This window comes from Cygnus atratus, chromosome 7 (assembly GCF_013377495.2).
Source record: "Cygnus atratus isolate AKBS03 ecotype Queensland, Australia chromosome 7, CAtr_DNAZoo_HiC_assembly, whole genome shotgun sequence".
In the NCBI taxonomy this organism is placed as follows: Eukaryota; Metazoa; Chordata; class Aves; order Anseriformes; family Anatidae; genus Cygnus; species Cygnus atratus.
Window position 1 is genome coordinate 6,978,006 of NC_066368.1, and position 19,393 is coordinate 6,997,398.

The 19,393-nt window shown below is 35.3% G+C and overlaps 1 protein-coding gene across 1 annotated transcript in view; it reads left to right on the forward strand.

Annotated features, from left to right (window-relative positions):
• Positions 1-17,450, forward strand: part of RAB11FIP2 (RAB11 family interacting protein 2) — a 35,652-nt gene extending 18,202 nt beyond the window's left edge. Inside the window, exons 4-5 of the mRNA XM_035547808.2 lie at positions 9,002-9,047; positions 12,797-17,450. Coding sequence (XP_035403701.1) covers positions 9,002-9,047; positions 12,797-13,024 — 274 coding nt within the window. The 3' untranslated portion in view covers positions 13,025-17,450. The remainder of the gene's footprint in view (positions 1-9,001; positions 9,048-12,796) is intronic.
• The last annotated feature ends 1,943 nt before the right edge of the window (positions 17,451-19,393 follow it).

The following is a 19,393-nucleotide window of genomic DNA, read 5'->3' on the forward strand; positions in this document are numbered from 1 at the left end:
CTGGTGCAAGCATAAGGTAGATATTTATGAGCTGTTTTCCTGACAATTTCAAAATGGTGCAGTCTCCTCGTGAAAGAAGAAATGCCTTTTGTAAATATTACAAAATTCATTAGTTCCAAACCACTTATGTAGCCAATGAAGCACGCAACATGTTCTAGTATTTTTAGTTAGCATTTACCAATAATAGATTTGTCTTCGTATTTCTTCATCCACTGCTTTGAAGGGTTTGCCTATTATTATCTTTAAATGCATTCATTCTTAACAATTACTTCTGTTGTTGTGGCTCTCAAGAGGTTAATTTGCAGTCAGTAGCCACGTGGATTTTGTATTGAACACAGTTAAAGAAATTGACAGTAATCCCTGAAAACAAAGATTTTTTATTGTGCAGTTACCAAACCTTATGCATCATTTCTCTGAAATTGTTTGTGTTTAGGAAAATACACTACAGTAGGCTAATAAAATGATGTGAAAATTTCTCAATTTACACCACTTGACAAGTGCTAAGAGAAAAACATCTTTAATTTTAATGTGTTATTAGGACCTTTTTAGAGAGATTGTACAAGTTATTAACAAGGTCCTGTGAGACAGGAGACGGGTAATTAACAAGACCTACAGAAGGAGAGTTTAGGTAATTAACAAGATCTTAGGCAATGGACACAGGGAAACAAATAGTCCAATATTTAAAGCTGACAGGTTGTTACTAGACTGATCAAATTCCAGATCTCAGAAACTGGGTTGATAGCTATGAACCTTCTAAGAAACATTATATGTAGTGTGTGTATGTATATTTATATGTAAAATATATGTTTGTGTGTGATATATGTATATGGTTCTCTATGTCTGGAATACGATGTAAGTGTACGTATATATACATATATGTATACACATATAGAGATGCATTAAATGCAAACAATTTATAAAATAGCACTTCCATAACCTAAATGTTGTTAAACTTCGACAAAATAAGATGAAGCTTATGCTGCATACTGTTTATGCTTTATCTGAAGTTCAAGCATTAAATGTGCTATATTCTAAAAACTGTGGGAGGTGGCATAGTGGTGGAGGAAGAAGCATAACTTATATCTTACGTAGTAGAAAGTATGAATAACACTTATATAAACATAAGCTATTGGTGAGTTGGAGCCTAAGGAACAGCTGATGTTAAATTTTAGGAAATATTAATATTATGTGTGGTTGTCAACTAATTAGAGAGGCTATTGCAAAATCATGCGTTACTCTGGCTTTCTGGGTCAGCTTATTGAGCTGGGTTAGTAGAGCAGGTGCCTGGCACCAGTCAACTGCACTTGTCAAGTAAAATATGTTAGCTCCAACCACAGTGAAGATAAGTTATTAGTGCAATAACTTGAACATCAAAGTTATATGACTGCTAAATGGTTTCAGCTTTGCCCCTTATGTGTGATGGTCATGGTTACTGGACACAGCTCCATGGAAATGGAACCCCAGAAACTACCCGATCAGAGCAAATGGTTGTAATGTCCGTGTAGTCCCTTACAAAGCATGTCACCCTTTTCCAGTGCACAATACATCTCACTTTTTTTTTTCCTGTGCCCTGTTTAGAAAATTTGTTCTTTAACGATTTTATAGCTGTGCTTGCTAGAGCAATAAGGTCTGTTCAGACATTTTAGCATGCACGTCTCGCTTATTCAAAAAATGAAATCGGGTAAACTGCACTATTTTCAGAATTTTGTTTCATCTGCTGGTGTTAGCATGTCATGTTTTAAGAACAGCACACAACTGCATTACTCTTCCTGAAAGTTTTTTCAGTTCTCTATTGAAGTTTGACTACACGTATTTCTAGTTGTGTGATCATTGCTAGGTAGAATTTTGATAGGTTATGGCAGTGCATTAATTATTTTCTAGACTGTTAATATTTGTTAATTCAGGATGGCAAAGCTATCAGTAGCACATCCTTCGATCAACAAAACAAATAGTATTATAGATATATAGTTATAGATATTAGATAGACAGGTATATGAGAGGTAACAAGAATCTACGAAACCAAGAGAAGTCATGCAGGGAGTCTTGGTTTGTCCTGCTAAGACAGTTAGTATCTGATTTAGAAAGATCACACCATGTGATGAGAGAATAATGAAATCTTTCCTAAAGCTGCCACAAATCAATGATCACATTATTTGTGACTTTACTAGGATGGGTTGGAGCAATTGATTCCTGGAGAGAGACTAACCACTATTTCTACAATTAGAAATATTAGTACTTAGTATTACTCTGCTACAGACTCTTTACCAGCAATGACTTCTTATTAGTTGTCAGGTTTAGGAACACTGTTTTAAAAGTTCTTCCTGCAGAATGACAATTTTTTTTAAGCTTTCATTAACTGTTGGTGCACATTAGGCCATGTGAAATCTTTTTTGAAAGGCTTTGATGCATATCACCTGTCCCAAGGGGGAATGCACTGCCTGTTCTGTTTGCTATAAAATAATATTGAACAGTTATATCCAGTTTCTTTATTAATAAAAGCATTCAAAAATCATTCTCAAATTTTCAATGCAAAGTTTTACTTCAGGGTTATTGGTGATTTTTTTTTGGTTGACTACAGATCCATATAAGTAGGGTCTCCTAGTAGAGGTGCTGGCACAACCTTTATTACAGAGGATCTTTAATGGTCTCTTGTGGATAAAAATTCGTGAGTTTTTTAGCCATAGCACAGCTGCTTAATAAAAGCAGAAACATTTAAACGCTTAAAAATATTAACTTTTTTACATTAAACTGTTGTTTGTTTCCAAAACTTGCATTAATATTTGGTTGAGTACGCTGCTTAAGATCAATTTGGGTTTAGATACCTTGTAAGACCTGACTAATGAGTGAATTTACATGAGTAATGTGTCCAGCTTTGGGCAAATACAAGGTCCATTATTGAAAGATACTAACATTTTTGGAAGGAGAAGGCTACCCATCAGATAGAGCTCACAAGTGCAGCTCTGCACACCTCCAGTTCCCTCCATCTGTCTCCAGCAGTGTTGGATGCCTCAAAACCAACCACAGCCTGTTGTGGATCCCAATTCATGTCTGTTTTCCAAATGAAGTTGTTTATACATACGCATAAATTAGGGATCCACCTTAGCACTTTTATATCTGCTTCTTAGTTTTCTTACAGATATGTGAATGACTACATCATGTAGTTGTGCTCTTGTATCCTTTATTTAAAGCATCAAAAACACCACCAACAAAACACTTTCAAAAATATGTGTCATTTCAGGCAAAACAATGCAATTTTCAAAGTGCTGAGGCTGTGTTGTTTAAGGATTGTCATATCTTGAGTTGCTGTTAGTCTTTACAAACAGTTTATTTGGTGCAGTCATTGAGGAAAGTCAAACACTGTAGGCTGTGCTTCACTTCTGTCTCAGGTTCTTTAGCATAGCTAGCCATAATAAATTTAGTATAACTCTCCCTTACAAGAGTATGTAGCAATTATTTTTTGTTAAATTATTCAAGTTTTATAATTGAAAGCTTCTGTGCTACGGTATAGTTGCGTTGTAGTGTTTTTACTGCTCTACATTTGATTGATATATATATATATATATAAAGAGAGATACCAGAGAAAAGGTTGCTTCCTTGAAGTGCATTTTGTTCAGGACCATTATCAAGGACTGCACTCTGAGCCTGTATCTCCTTTATCTTCATGGAGCCTTCCGCTATCAGAAGGGCTCCACAGAGTGCAGCAGTCTGCTCATGAACAGGTCATTTCCAAAGGAGTCTGTGTAAAGAATATGTAGATTGGGAACAAATGGTTTGCAATAAAAATGCTTCTTGCGTTCAAAGTTTGTGATTTTTGGTCCAGTTAACTCTTGGCATGAGTCTTATTAGCAATATTAAGAAAATAGAGCGATCGTAACAAGAACTGATGCTCTTTGTGTGTCCTCCTGGGGTTACACAAACTCCAGAAGGCTTCGGAGCATGGCTCGACAGCAGGACAATTTATATAGCAAAGTGTCTTAAGTGATGTTCCCCAGAATCTGATTGGGAAAGAAATGGCAATATGCTTGCTTAACTGCCAGACGTGACAGTCATTCCTTTTCAGAGTCTAAAGTGATGTCTGCATTGCCAGACACAGCAGGCTAATAATATTGTATGGAAAACTCAGTTTCTGAATTTCATTAACTGTATCTGATTTTATTCATTTCTTTTGTTTTTTCTAGTACATTGGTAATAACTTAAACTGTATCTTAGCATTTCAAGTTGCTGGTATGTGTGTTGTGATAATCCAAAGAAAAATAAGCAACAGGACAAAGACCAAGTAAATAGGAAGAAGAATAATTTTTAGACTAACGGAAAATGACCATAGTAGAGTTTTGCTAATTACCTGTACAGAGATGTTCTGAATTAAATAAAACTGAAAGCTCACACTGAACACATTGATACAATGGATATTTTACAATATATGAAATACTTTCATATATAATACTTCAATACTTTGAGTATTAAATATTAATGTAAGTATCCTAGTTTTAATTTCTAATAGTATACAAAGCAGTGATCATATAACTAATATGGTTAACAAAAGATAAGTAAAAAGCTTTTGCTCCTTAGGAAAATATGATTTCCATACAGCATAGTTTAGGAGTCTGATTCCCATTCATTATGTTGTTGGAGTAAATGGTTCAGGCACTAAAATGGTTAAATCAGTTATAGGGAAAAAAAAATAAGCATGGTTTTAATTTCTAGACATTTAGAAGCTAAATATTTAAGCAACCACTAGTCCTAATGTTTGAATTTTTAACTACCATTAAACTTCAGAAGACAAAATTAAAAACTCCAATTATAAACTTGAGCTTGTGATAAATCTTCAACTCAAGGTACATTTAATCTTAACAATAGATAACCCAGACAGTGCTATACCAGCACAGAGCTCAGGGAAGGCTCAGCAGTGGGCGGCTCCTCTTCTTGCAGTGCTTCACCTTGATAGTGCTGGAGGAGTGCCTCCTTCACACCGTTCCTGGAATGTTTCCACTGAAGTTCCTACCTAAACTGCAAATAATCAGCCAGGAATGCAACTATGAAACTATTTATGCCTCATAAAGGGAAGGTGTTAGGAAGGAAGCATGAGAGTTTCATGTGATTCTAACAAAATGCATTTAAGGAAAATAGCAAGAAAGTACAAAATAATATGCTTGTTATGATTATGATGTAGTCATCCAAAACTTAGAATCAGACTTACGTATGTCTGTCACCATTATCATTTTATACCATATTTATTTTTCATCTTTTTTCTCCCCCCAGCAACATGGCAATAGGGAAGGTTTCTCATCTCATGTACCTAAACTGAAATCTAAGCTAATAAAACACAGAAATTCTAGCAAGCTTTACTGTTCAGTAAACATATAAAGACAAAGTTGTAATAAAATAATGGATATGATTTAATGTGGTGAAAATATCTGATATAAAGTAACTCCTAAGGCAAATAATTGAATCCCCAGAGGAGTGAAATGGGGGCATGATGAATTTCTGGGCTAGATTGAATGAGACTACTGTACTGCTGGTGGCTAGAGGGGATGTGGAAGCTGGGTGGCATGCTTGGTCAGTCACCTTCTCGATTTTACTGCAGCTGATCTTGAATCTGTGCCTTCTTCCTCAGTCCTGCCAATGTGATTTGCCTTCTTTTACTAGTTCCTACATTTCTTAAAGGTGATCAGATAGTGAAAGTTTATTAGCTGTAAGAGAAGATCTATGGACCTCCTGACACCAATTGCTGTGGGACCTGCAATGTGACCCTGACATGGAGAGGGAGGCTTCTCAGCCTGTCTGGATGAGCAGAAGAGGTAGAAGATGACTCCATTCCTTGAGATGATGAAGGAAACAGGAACAAGGAGCAGTCAGGCCAGTCTGTGTAGGCTGGAAGGTACATGCAATAAGCAGGCATCAGAATCAGATGTAACACCTGGGAGGTACACACAGTGCTAATGTTGATGCATGAGCCAGAGAAACCCAGTCTGACTTCAGTTCTCAGGGGAGTTGGCAGAAAATCCATTTGTTAGGAAAGAAACATCTTTTTACTTATAAACTGAGCAGGTTTAGCTTGGACATAATTGAGAAAGTAGTTATAGTCAGCATGCCATTTTGTTACAGTCACTTTTTACAGTGAACTGCATTCTAAAAACATTTTTTTTCCCAAGCTTTTTGCTCCTAAACTTTTCCATAGCAAAAGTTCCCTGCAAATCTATCAAGCCCTGGGGGAAAAAAAAAGAGAGACAGGACTATAACTTGCCTATGTGCTAAGATGGTAATGCAGTAAAAAATGACACGATTTCATATTATTGCTTAGATCAATACTTTTGGAATGCTCTTACGGAGTTGAGAAAAGAGTTGCTTGAAGGATGGTTATGATCATTGTGCAATTCATGGGCTGTAGTCCTAGAGGTGTGTTTTCTGTAATCTGTTATGAGCTATCAAGCGATCAAGTAGGATGATAACTGAAGGGTTGTGTATTATTGTGATGAAATTTAAATGCAAAACTAAATGCTCTTGTTAATTTCAGTGCACAATATCTGCAACTCCCCCGGCTGTATGCATTCATAATTTTACAGTATGCTCTTTCAAGGTATTAAAAGGTTCTTGTACAGTGAATTATGGGTGCAGCTGGGAGAGTCTGCAACTGCTCACGTTCACCTCGGGCTGGAAGAGCTGGCAGGAAACCCAGTGAGGCTCGGTGAGGCCACGGAGCTCCCAAGTCAGTTAGTTAGGCAATCTGACTTGAAAATGTTAGACGCAATCTCAGCACCTGTTTCTTCCTGCTTCACTGAGAAGCAGTATATTTCCAAATATCTCTCTAAAATATGAGTATTCATGGGATTTGGGTTTTATTGGTGAATATTGCATTTAATAGTTTTTCGTTTTTTTCTGCAGGGGTATTCAAATTACTTCACGTGAAATAGGCGGATGTACTCTTTTGTAATTGCAATGTTAGAGAAATGAGAGACGTTTTTAGTTGAAAAAAAATTAGTCCATATTGGCAGTGATTTATATTTCTAATTTTCATATGTAACTTTTCCTAGTGAGAACTGCCCCTTTTCTTTTAAGCTGCTGTTATGAAAGAGAGTCCCAGAAGTTATTTCGCAGAAACCATAAAGTCATTCAGTGCAGTAAAAGATCTTGCTGTTTTAACCTTTCAGAAAGTCACTCAGTTGAGCAGTCGGGCCTCATTATTCTATATCTTGTCTAACATGAGGAAACAGTCCCAAAAGAAAGATAGCCCAAATTAACGCCACACTTCGTTAAATAGAGACATTCTCGGTTTTCACCAAGCTAATTCGATCCAGTTCAGTTAACTCATTTTTTTTGTGCTCGGATCACAAAAGGCAGCCATGAATGAAGCAAGTTCATCATGGGTTTGACACATCAGTGTGCAACTAAAAGGCAGGCCATGAGGGAGGGTTCCTGTCTTTCGCTGGTTAGACAATACCCGATGAAAGCGGCCCCTCATTCAAAACCGTTCTCCAGCAAACTCCAGCAGAATGCTTCAGATCACTGTTACAAACAGGTATAATGGGAATTAGCCAGAACTTGATTCTTCAGACACCTTTTTATTTCTGGTTGTGACTGGTCATGTAATCCAATCTTCATCTAATATCCTCAGTCTGGCAGATGGTTCACTGGGCAAAAGACTACTTTTGAAACAAAAAAGTACACAAACTGTTGTTTTATTATGTATTATGTCTCTTCCACTTTTACACCATGAAATACATGGCTTCCAAATTCAGATAACAAAGAGTGATGGACACAAAATTCCTTCCTTTAAGCTACATTTAAAATTATATAAAAGGTGTACAATTACTTGTGTAATTTTTGGACTTACTCTTTCAACCAGAGACTAAGATTGCAGTATTTTATTACTAATTTATTTGTATTCATGTACCAGCTTGTTGACTGTAGAACTATCATTAGTATTAGGCCATTGAGGTTCTCTAGTGTAAAAAAAATAGGAAAGAAATGAACTCATTACTATCTAAAGTCTATAAAAGCTTTTGTAGCATTCGTAGTAGCTTGTTACCAGTTCAGTGCAGCCAACTACAGAGATCTGTTTTCTAGAAGCCGTCAACAGACATTACCCTTGACAGACAATACGTACAACCTGACTAAATGGTAGTCTTTGTGATGTGAAGGAATGATGCCTACTATGATGCTACCAAGTAAATATTATCAGTGAGTCATATCCAAATTCTGACTTGTATCCAAATTCTGAGCACGGTTTCTCTTAGTTTCTCTTGAAACTTGCTATAGCAAGCATTGATTTTTGAAGACATTTGCAAATAATTACATCAACCCGTGAGAACAGTGGACTGATTCTTGGGTCTGACACTTTGACAATGGCTGCTTTTATCAATATCTACTCCCCTTTTGTAGTTGAGGAAGAAAAAAGGAGGAAGAAAAGCATCTCAACACAACAAAATTGTGAAATAGCTTTGCCTTCTGGATGTGTGAGATAATCTCTACGTTTACAAAATAATAGCTTATTTACTCAATTTTATATGTAAAATAAATATTATTAATACAAGATAGCTTTTCAGCTCTAACTTAACCTGTTGACCTCAGTGGAATTTCAGAAGGGCCTTTCTCCTCTGGCAGCTGCAGTGAAAACTGGCAATACACATTAGTCTTTTTTTTTTTTTTTAACAACCTCATCCCAGGGACCTATTTCCAGAATATTTCATTTAAAGTATCTCTTTTTTTTTGCTTAGAAGCTTGAGGTAAGTCTCGAAATAATCAAAGAGCTAGTGAAGCCCAATCTGTAATATCTTAGCATTGCTTACTCTAATTTTATGACCAGAAGGAAAGGAAAAATTGTGAACAAAATTTTCCATTAACTTTGAATACTGTCCTAATTATAATAAGTTTCACAAATCAGGTAAATAAATCATCATAAATACTTTGTACACCTAATACAACTAGTTTACTAGTAGTTTCTGGTAGAAGTTTTGTTCAGATAAATGGACATTTAATAGTTGTTTGTTTGTTTTCCCCACAGTTTTAATACGAATCCTTCTGGCAATGAGGACCTCAGGAAAACAGTGGTGAGTTATGAAGTGTTATGGAAAACCATTGGCAAATACCGACTAATTGGTGCCCAACACAATATGAGCTATTATTCTTAGTGAACCTCTTATAAGGAAATGCTTATGTTTTGTTTGTTTGATTGTTTTCTCCTTGCCTTTGATTGATGTTTCCAGAAGATCTAATTGGAAAATTAGAGGCCTAAAATAAACTTGGAAATGTGCAAAATATTTGGATAACTTCTGGTGTTACGATGTAGAGAAGAAAGGGATAATTAGATTTTTACATACAGAGTGAAAAAAAACAACACTGGGGTATTTCAGAGAGCTCTAGAGAAGTGTAGTCAGGTGAGTAACCCTGTATTAGGCAGCAAGGCATTAGCTGGCCTAGCAGGTGTTTCCTATCACTAAAGTCTGAGACCTGAGGACCATTTGTAGGTGGCCAATCCAAATGGAAGAAATGAACTGATATGTGGCAGGATTAATAGCACAAATAATAAATAGCCTCACAGAAAACACTAAAAATAGATGTACTAGAAGTTATAATTCAAAATACTCTTTTGACTCTAAAGGTATCTAAAAATGTGTACTAAGAAAGAAAAGACGAAACAAAATCCATGGATTTACTGTACAATGTCTTTGTTTGCAAGAAAATGTGGTCTTACTCGAATTTGTTCTGTGAATAGATCAAATCTTTAAACGTGGGTTTGTTTTCAATCTTTAAAATATATAGAAAACAAATTTTACAAGGAAGTATGACTTTGTACTGTTTGTTTTTTGCTGCTTTATGGAAATGACTTGTAATAATATTTGATGTTATTATAAACACCCAAGTTTTCATAATGTAAGTAACCAGTGGGAGATGTCAGAGTATATGAATGCTGCCTTTGATCAGATAGTAAACTGAATGCTACCAGGCAGTTACTTAATCTCTGTCAAAAAACAACATCAAAAAAATTGATTTAACTTTGCAGCTATTGTCTGTGAAGTAACCATAATTACAGTTTCTGTGTGCTTGCAAGTGTACTACTGCAAATCATGTAATTTATTGCTGGTAAAAGCATCGTTATAATTCTTTTAAGAAATAATATGTGAATTGTTTTATTTAAAGGATTTAAAGGTGGTAAGAAATCCTTGATGATTTTTCTTTTGGAGTAGCAGCTATCCTAAATGTCAGTTGCAGGATTATGAGGTGGTGCTCATCTAATACAAAATACAAATTAGGAGAGAAGAAGCTATATCTCAACCATAGTTTTGAATGAAACCATTTGTTTTTTTTAAAATGTTCAGGATTGCTTTCTAAGGTGTTTGAAGTAATTTATTATTAGGTTCTGCAATAATAGCCCTCACCAAGTTATTATACTTCTTCCTTGTGCATCACATCTAGTAATTATGTTTGTATGTCTTCTACTCTGGTGCCAACACCTGTCTCTGAAAGCAGTGCTTGAATGGGAGCAGTAGCCAGTTGAAAGGGCAGTGTGAGCTCTTTAAGGCCTAATTAAGAACTGAAAGGAAGATGAAGTAAGTAGGACAAAAGATGTGAAAGTAGCTTAGATGATATTCCCAGAGCAGAATTCCTCATTAAAACAATAAAGAGATGATCAGAGATTGCCAGGCCTTTGTTTTATCTGACTCCACTTCCTCCATCTCCTCTGGATGTCCGTTTGCGCCCCAGTAGGAATTTGTAGCTGAGGCAATCCTTCTTTGCATAGTCTGTTATTTAAAATCTTTTTTAAAAGTACTTTATTAGAAGACTAATATTTTGAATTAAATTTCTAGTAGCTGTTTTTGTAAGGATATAGTTGCTTCTTATATATTGGTGTTACTAAATTGTTCAAACTGAACATCTAAAATCTTCCTAATTTTAACAATATTTATTTCTAAGTACTAAAGGCATTTTAGAATTTTCTTGTATATTTAACGTGATAAGTTATTCACTCAAAAGATCTGTGTAGAGCATGTGTATGGCAACACATCTTTAAAGCATATGTATTACACACAGTTTTCCAGTAAACTTTATATAATAATTAAAAACATAATTGCATCTTCATTCCAGTTCCTTTGCCAAATCAGAAAATGAAGCAAACCCTATATTTTAGACATCGAAGTCTTAATGTATTTTTCAATGTTTTTTAAAAAAATAATTCTGTAAAGATAAGATTTAGCTTCCTTCTTGTGGAAGAAAATGTGTTAAAAATCTAACAACCACAAAGTGAAGCTATTTTCTCTTCTATACATGTTGAAAATCAATTACTAACCAATATATAAATTTCATCAAGGTAGACATTTTTATAACCTGGGAATTATTGATCCTGTAAAACGCTGCAACTTGATAACGTAAGTTTAAGATACTAAATACAGGTACATAAACGTGACATTAAATATCTCAAATGTAGTGAGAAATCTTTAAAAGCACGTAATTTCAGGAGCTGCTATTAGAATATAATTGATGTAGAGAGGCTGATTGATCTGTCGTACTTCAACCTATTTGCAGTACACCATCACTTCTAATTAGGTTTATTTGGAAACTTTGACCACCTGCATGTTTTAATGATTTGACATATGCCAATGTGTAAATATGGAGCTGTATGGGAAGAAAAGGAACGAAGCAGAACACTTGTGTCTGAACACTTGATTATGTGCTGTGCTACCTAGCTGTGCATGCTCTATCATTTTTAATGAGGAGTTTCTACTGTAAACAAAAGCTATCTTGTGTTCATCTGCTGCCCTGGTAGTTCAGGATTTGAGAGGTTAGATGATTATACTTAGAGGTTCCCTATCTTTGATTTTTTTCTGTTTCTGAATCAGAGAAAACTTACTGTTTTTCACGTCTCATGGTGCTAATACCTTTATGAACTGACTCTCAGAATCTCTCTCATTTATCCATTTACAAATGTTTCCTAATCTGGTTCCTTAAGGTCACAGCTATTTCTTCTTGACACAGAATAAGACACTTGACTGTGTAGTGTTTTGGATCGCGTGTTGCTCTTTGTTACAGGGACTAATTTGTCCATCTCTGCTAGTACCTGTATTTACTGAGTCAGCAGACGTCATTACTGAAACACCTCTGTTTCCTTTGCTGTTTAATTCTGTTCCCCTCCTGCTTTGAAGGAAGCAAGACAGATCTTTTAGTAGTACACATTTCTGCCTTAAGTGCTCTGGTGCAAATGAGATGCAGCCTTTTAACTTCACCTGAAATTTAAAATTGGAAGTTGTAATGTATGATTCAGAGGCCAAGGTCTGGCAAGCCACTGATGACTAAAAATAGAATATGAAAGACAGATGAGGGCTGATGTCATTTAAAGCTAAGTAAATGTTTTGCTATAATATTCTCAAAAGGCAAGAACTCAAGAACGTTATGGTTGGGCTTGAATTCTCAGGGCTCTTTCTCTTTTTCTATTATTATTAATGTTACCATGTAGTCGGTTTCCAAAATGGACCTGCTAACCTTTCTTAGGGTTACTGCTCAGATGTTCACAAGCCATGGATACGTCTTTCTGAGAACAACATTTTTTGCTGACGTTACAGTGGGGGGAAACATTTCAAACTGAGCAACATGTCTCCAGCTGTTTGCTCCAGTGCAGTTATTGGAGGGAAAAGCTCTAGAGCAAATGGAGGTATATTGTAGAAGAAAAGTGGCTTCTGTTAAGACATGTATGTGGGAAATACATGAAAACTTAACAATTTGTTCAGATCAATGAGCTGTTTAATAAAATCTGTTTTTTTTGTTTGTTTGTTTTTGTTTTGTTTTGTTTTTAACTTTTCTGTAGGATGTAAATCCTTTTGATGCCACTGCAGGATACCGTAACCTTACCTATGAAGAGGTTTTGCAGGAGCTGGTAAAACATAAAGAGCAACTTAAGAAGAAGGACACCCATATTCGTGAACTGGAGGATTACATTGATAATCTTCTTGTACGAGTAATGGAAGAAACACCTAGCATTCTCAGAGTGCCATATGAACCTTCTCGAAAAGCTGGCAAATTTTCCAAAAGCTAAGATAGTGACCCTTGATGGTACTTTCTGCTGAATACGTTAGTGGAAGGAAATAACACTTCAACATTTTGACTTCTTTTCATTCCTTTTGTCCTAAGAAATTCCAGGAATTGGGAGACAGAACTATGGCATGTTTTTGTTTGTTTTATTTTATTGTTTTTTTACTCCAAACACTAGCAGGGACTGCCAAAAGTAATGTTTTGTTGGATTAGCTACATACTTTTTTTTTTTCTTGAAAATACCTTTAGCTACACCATACTTACAGTAGAGTAAATAATGCACATGAAGTATGTCCATGCAGTTTTATATGATGGCTTAGTGTTCACTGTGTGGCAGTTTCAGCTGGAATAGTCTGTGCTGTTTTGAATGTTTTCTCAACCGATTATTGGTTTTATGCAAATATATCAATTCTGATATTACAGCATGCCATCAAAACCACTGTTTTCAAGCCAGTGTAGTATGCTTTACTAAATCGAAATGTGACTTGTTGCAATGGAATGCAGTTCGTTCTACACATGCTAGAAGAAAACAGTGATGCACAATCTTTGCAGAGTAAATGCTGTACTGTATACAGTGTGCTTTTTGTATGACAATGTAAAAAATATCATGCCATTTCACTAATGGCACATGCTGGAATCAGTTATTTTACACTTAAATGCTGAATTTTGTGTATAATGATTGAACTTTGGTAGTGAGCTCATGACAGGATTATTTTGAGGATCTTTTTGTATGAAGTTATTGCATGCCTTTTTATATGTTAAAGTACTTTGAGCAGTGTTAATAGAGTCAGAAATAGGATGGGAGAAAAGTATGGAATAAGATAAGAATACTTTGTTCAGTCAGTCTACTACAGTAAAAATATAGGAGAAATGAACAGACTGACTTAAATAGACATGATAATTCTGCAAGTATATAACCAACTCAATTTAAGGTTGAGTTTTACATGATATATGTCTCTTCGGGTTTTTAAACTTAAGTTATATGTAAGTTAAGTATTAACAAAGTATATGCCTTTAGAATTAGGCAGTGTTGCTGAAACACGTCTAGAGTACTTAGAGAGGGTTATCATTTGGAAAAAAAGAAGAAAAAAAAAAGATCTGTATTCCTTGTAAGTACTTTTAAAAGTCAGTTTTCATTGAGGCAAATGAAAGAAGAATGTAATGAAAGTCTTCCAGATCATCTAATAATTGTTTGTAAGATGACATATGAAAAGGATATCTGTTATTCAATAAATTGGCAAAATATCGTGATGAACTTATAATGGGAAAATACTGTAGGAGAAGAATCCTCACAATATTAACATAAGTAGATTTTAATTTTAATTTCCTTTATAAACATCTCAGTCTCTTGCTGTGAAACAGTAAGAAGGTATTAAAAAAATACAGGGAACATTTTAGATTTGGATTTGGAAGGAATGACTGTCTTTTCTTCCTCTTTCTACACCTGATCTGTTTTCTGGTATCATCAAGTAATAGCTGGTGTTTTTTTTTGTTTGTTTTTTTTTCAGATGTAAAAGACCTATATTTTCATTTTTAAATCTGCAAAGATTGGTAATATCTTGATTAACTGTCATCTGGAAAAGCTGAAAAAGTTCTGCTCTCTTAATGCTTTTGACAATGTTAGTTTTCTATGACAGCACAGAATTATTCTTCTTAGACAAAATTTCTGTGTTACAATTGTTCCCAGATTTCGTTTTCTTCCTTTTTTATCCTTTTTTTTTTTCTTCTTCTTTTCGTCTTTGTTCTTTTCATTTTCTTCCATTTTTAGGAACTGCCTCCCATCCCCCAGTGCTAACATTAATGCAGTTTGAGTATTCTCAGCCCTGCGTTGGGATCCACTAGGGTAGGTCATTTTGCTTGCATGGAGCCTCAGCAATTCCAGTCAAGCCCTACCAGTTGTAGTGCATTTAGACATTTGGGACAAAGAAAGAGGCCAACTTCAAGTAATTTCTCTTTTGACAACTGAAGGATTTATCAAGTTCTGTACCTCGTAAACCATATGAATGTTCTTTTGACCCACTCAAGGTCTAAATGACTGTAGATTTGTTGTAATATATTCGAAGTGCCAAAGGTTATGTACTAAGTTATGGTACGTTTACTGTTGGAAGTTAGATTTTGCACTCAATTAGATTTTAATTTCCTAATTACACCAAGATGTATTTCAGTTACTCAGTATTTCCATAAAAGTTCTTGAACATTTTTGAATGTTTGGCTGAGGCAAGTGGTTCTCTCATATTGTAAATGGGGAATTGTTGTGCAGTTGTTCTGAATTCAAGACATATTAAAACTAACTGGTACGCTATGAGACGATCTGTACTATCCGTGATGATTAAACCATACACATCGATGGGGTTTAACAAGTAAACTAACCAGAGAATATGCTCCAATGACTTTTTACTTGCAAGCCAACTTATAATTATTAAAATGAAACTCTACTATATTTAGCACCTCTGAAATCACTTCTTTTAGAATGTAAATGTAGAATATCAAACTGCATAATTGACTAAAAGCACATCATTTGACATATTTGCATACCAGGAATGATAAGCAGATTAAAGGTAGCGAAAAGATCAATTTTTGTGCATTAGTGAAGAAATCTAGTGAGGCTTTGAATGTGCTATCAGGTCTTTATCTGATCTATAAGTGAATAAAAGCACCTTTTGTTAGTCAAGAAAGAGAGGAGAACGACAAATGCAATTTAGGAAAAGGTAAAGATACCAAAAGAGGCAGAATGGGACATTTACAACTCCGAAAATATTTTATGGAGTTTTTATGACTAAAGATATAAGCTACTTTGGAGCAATTCCGGAAGGATTGCACACATGTAATTTTCTGTTTAGAAAGCAAATTTTAATATTTTTCTATGTTTTGAGATTATTTTTGAAAAGCGTCTTCACCCCACCTGTGTTTGATGAACAATGCAGCTTTCAAATGAAAATACTTCGTAGTGAGTAATGTATATGTTGAAGAAAAAAAAATTTGTTTCTCCTGTATGATAAAATTGTAAATTTTCTTGCTGATCATTTAATAATTGTAATGACTCGCCACTTACAATTAGTTTTTCTTGCCCTTTACACTTGTAGGGATGAAAATTTTGGATATCTCTACATTATTTTGATCTCTTCTGCCAAAAATTAGCATTAAAGTTCATCCATGCACACAATGTACTTGGAAATTCTCCTTCAAAACAGCTCTGCTCATAGCGATGTACTTTACTTAAAGAACAAATACAAAGGCCATATTTTAATTTTGCAAGTAACAAAACTTTCTGCTCTTCAAGAAGGATGTTTAATATTTATGTATGTTACCTCTTGCTGCTGTATTTTATGTTTAGCTTGGTTTTCCACCTACTAATGAATGTAGCATTCTCCTTAGATTATACATAACTACGTTTATTGCTGTTGGCTGTGTATCAAGAACTATTTGTAATTTTCCAGCTGTGAAAATGTTGCCTTGCATTTAGAAAGGTTTAATGATGTGGGGAACCTAATGAAACTCACGCTCCTTAGGTACTAGTGTGCAGTTCTTTCTGTACAGGATGCCCTTTCTTAGAAGCATCTTAAAACAAACAGAACTGTTGTCTTAATATGTTTACTGCTGCACTGGAGGTTTATTTACACTTCCAGCTTTAAAGAAAAATTGTTGTATCAAGTATGTAAAGTAAGCTCCTGCTTTTTTGCTGTTTACGTATCCATTACTGTTGTAGATACGATAGAGGCGTTAGCTGTATGATTTTCAAATGGCGATATTTAAAGCATGTTGACTAACTTCCTCTCTTTGAAGTCCGTGGTGAAGGATTATAGTGCTGCTGTATTCATGATGCTAGATTTAAGGGTCTGTCAGCACTTTGAGAATGAAACCCTATTTTCAGGGATTTATAACTTCTAAATCTAGATACAGGCACTGGAAGTATTTGATATGCAATAGGTAGCACTTTAATCTGTTTATGAAGGATTTTAAGATTTGTTTCTGTTGAAAAAGTCATGGTCTTCTAAAGCATAGTGGGCATTTGCTTTATCTTTCACAATTTATACATTGAAGAAGCCACTGCATATTACAAGTGATAGAGCCATTCCTATTCATCTTAGAAGCTTCCAGATGTCTTGTATTATTACAATGTGCTATAAAAAGCTGAAGATCCAGGTTATACAGGAAGTTGATAAAAGATATGAGCATTACCTATAACTTGAAGGTTGATTTTTGTCTCGTGCAATCAATGGTACTTTGTCTAAATTTAATAATGGTACAGAATCACAACTATATGCACATGTGAGAACTATAAACTTAGAATGCATGAAAAACTTTATTTTTGTTTCATTATTGCAACTTCTGCTCCTTTAATTTGATTTAAATGTTATCTTAATATTTTAATTTCTGTCCATTAAAAAAAAAAATTGCATGTCTAACACTAATAAAGCACCATGATGCACTACCACGGTATTCCTTGAATTGTGATATTAATCTGTGTTATGCAAAGCATGTAACTTCTAAGCCCCACTTAAATACGTGTTTGTTAGGACCAACATTTTAAACTCGCAAGTCACAGGGAGGGCTAGTTCCTTAAGGACAGTTCTACATGCAAGGTAAATGCAGGGTAGCTGTTGTAGGAGATCCCTTCAAGTAGTGTCCAAATCTTCCAACTGGGGGGGAAAAAGGGGCATGTTCTTAATGTGCTAAAATGTATGTCTTTTTTATATGACAGCTGCAGTGCTTTCAAATGCACCGTTCCTCTGATTCTCTGGTTGTGTGAGCATTGCTAGGTCTTTAGCCCTGCAGTTCAGAGTTGCATTTAGCATGAGGACAAACTGCAGATTTTGTCACTCTGCTTGACTGAGTAGAACCCAGCCAGAATGGCAGAAAATTCACATCTTCTCCTTGCCCCACAGATACTTTTTTAGTGCTCCTGAGAGCATTTCAACACGGTGTTCTCAGCAAAAGATGCTTCTGCATGTCTTCTTTTCTTCTTCCTAGAGGCAGCAAGACAGCAAAGCCTGTCCCTGCACATTTGTAGTTCCTTGGCTTCTAAGGAGGTAAGAAGGGTAGTCCTGGCTCAGAGAAGAAGAATTTTATGAGTAGTTCACTCAGTCACATGAGGAGGCTTGAAATTCATTTGAATGTGTTTCCTTTCCTTGCCGTTAACTAGCTGCACGACCAAGTCCTACGCTGAACCACTTTGGGGACTTGATAGGAGGCTTCTAAAGGGGTTTTCTTTTTCAGTTATCCATGAAATGTCATGGTTGTAGGAAATCATGGCCAAATTTTGAGATGTATGTGTACTTACACATAGTTTGTTCTGCAGATCTGCATCACCTGTTTAACCCCATGTCTCACTGACTGCAGCTTTCCTAGTGGGTGAGCAGACTAGGAATGAGGGCAGAAGAGGAAGAGGGTGGGGGCTTTTTGAAAGCACCATGCTGCATATTAAAAACCAGTTTCATCTGTAATTCACAGATGGTAACTTCATTCTCAGCTCCTATTCCCCTCAGCTCCTATTCCCATTTGAAAATAGAGCCCGTGTAATTTCCTTGCCTCAGAGGCATGATGTTTGTTAGTCAATACCAACTGTAATTCTGTTGAGATGATAAAAGCCCAGCTTCCTTAGGAAGCTTTCAGTTTCCCCAGCATGGAGTTGGTCTTTGAGTTTTCACTATTTAACATTTCAACTCCCTGATACAGGTTTTTCGAGGACACTTTAAAAATAGTTTAGCAGTTAAAAATCTATTGAAATACTTAGATGTAAACTAGAAGGACTATTATGGACAATTTGTCTCTCTTCAGTTACATATATCCTAAAGTTATTTGAGTCAGTTCTTTATGGAACCATACAGGGTAAAAATCAGGATTTCATTTTCATATTTAAGTTGTTTAATCTATTGTTAAGGGGGTGTTGTGCAAACTCTGGCTGCAGCTCACTTGTGAAATGTTGACCTTTTGTATAACACCAAGCGTGTTAGTAAAGTTACAAGGCATGATGAAAATCAAATCTCTCATTCCACATTAATAAATGAAATGTTTGATTATTTTGTACTAGTGCCATTTTATGAGAGAGAGGAGTGAGACTAGCTGTTAAAAGAAGCTGTTACTCTCTTGACTGTTCTGCATAGTGAATAATGTGATGGAAGGCTACCACACGTAGTACATTCCAATTTGAAAACCGTATGGCATTTTAAGACATTGTACAATGCTTATATAAGTATAAATAAATAAGTATAAATAAGTATAAATAAATAAGTATAAATACGTTCCATCCTGGACGACAGCGGCTGTTACATGGAGATTTTTATAGTGCATCTACAATGGGTTTTTATAGTATATAGCAATGCATATCAGTCTTTGAGAAATGGATGGTTATTTATGACAGACAAGTACCCTC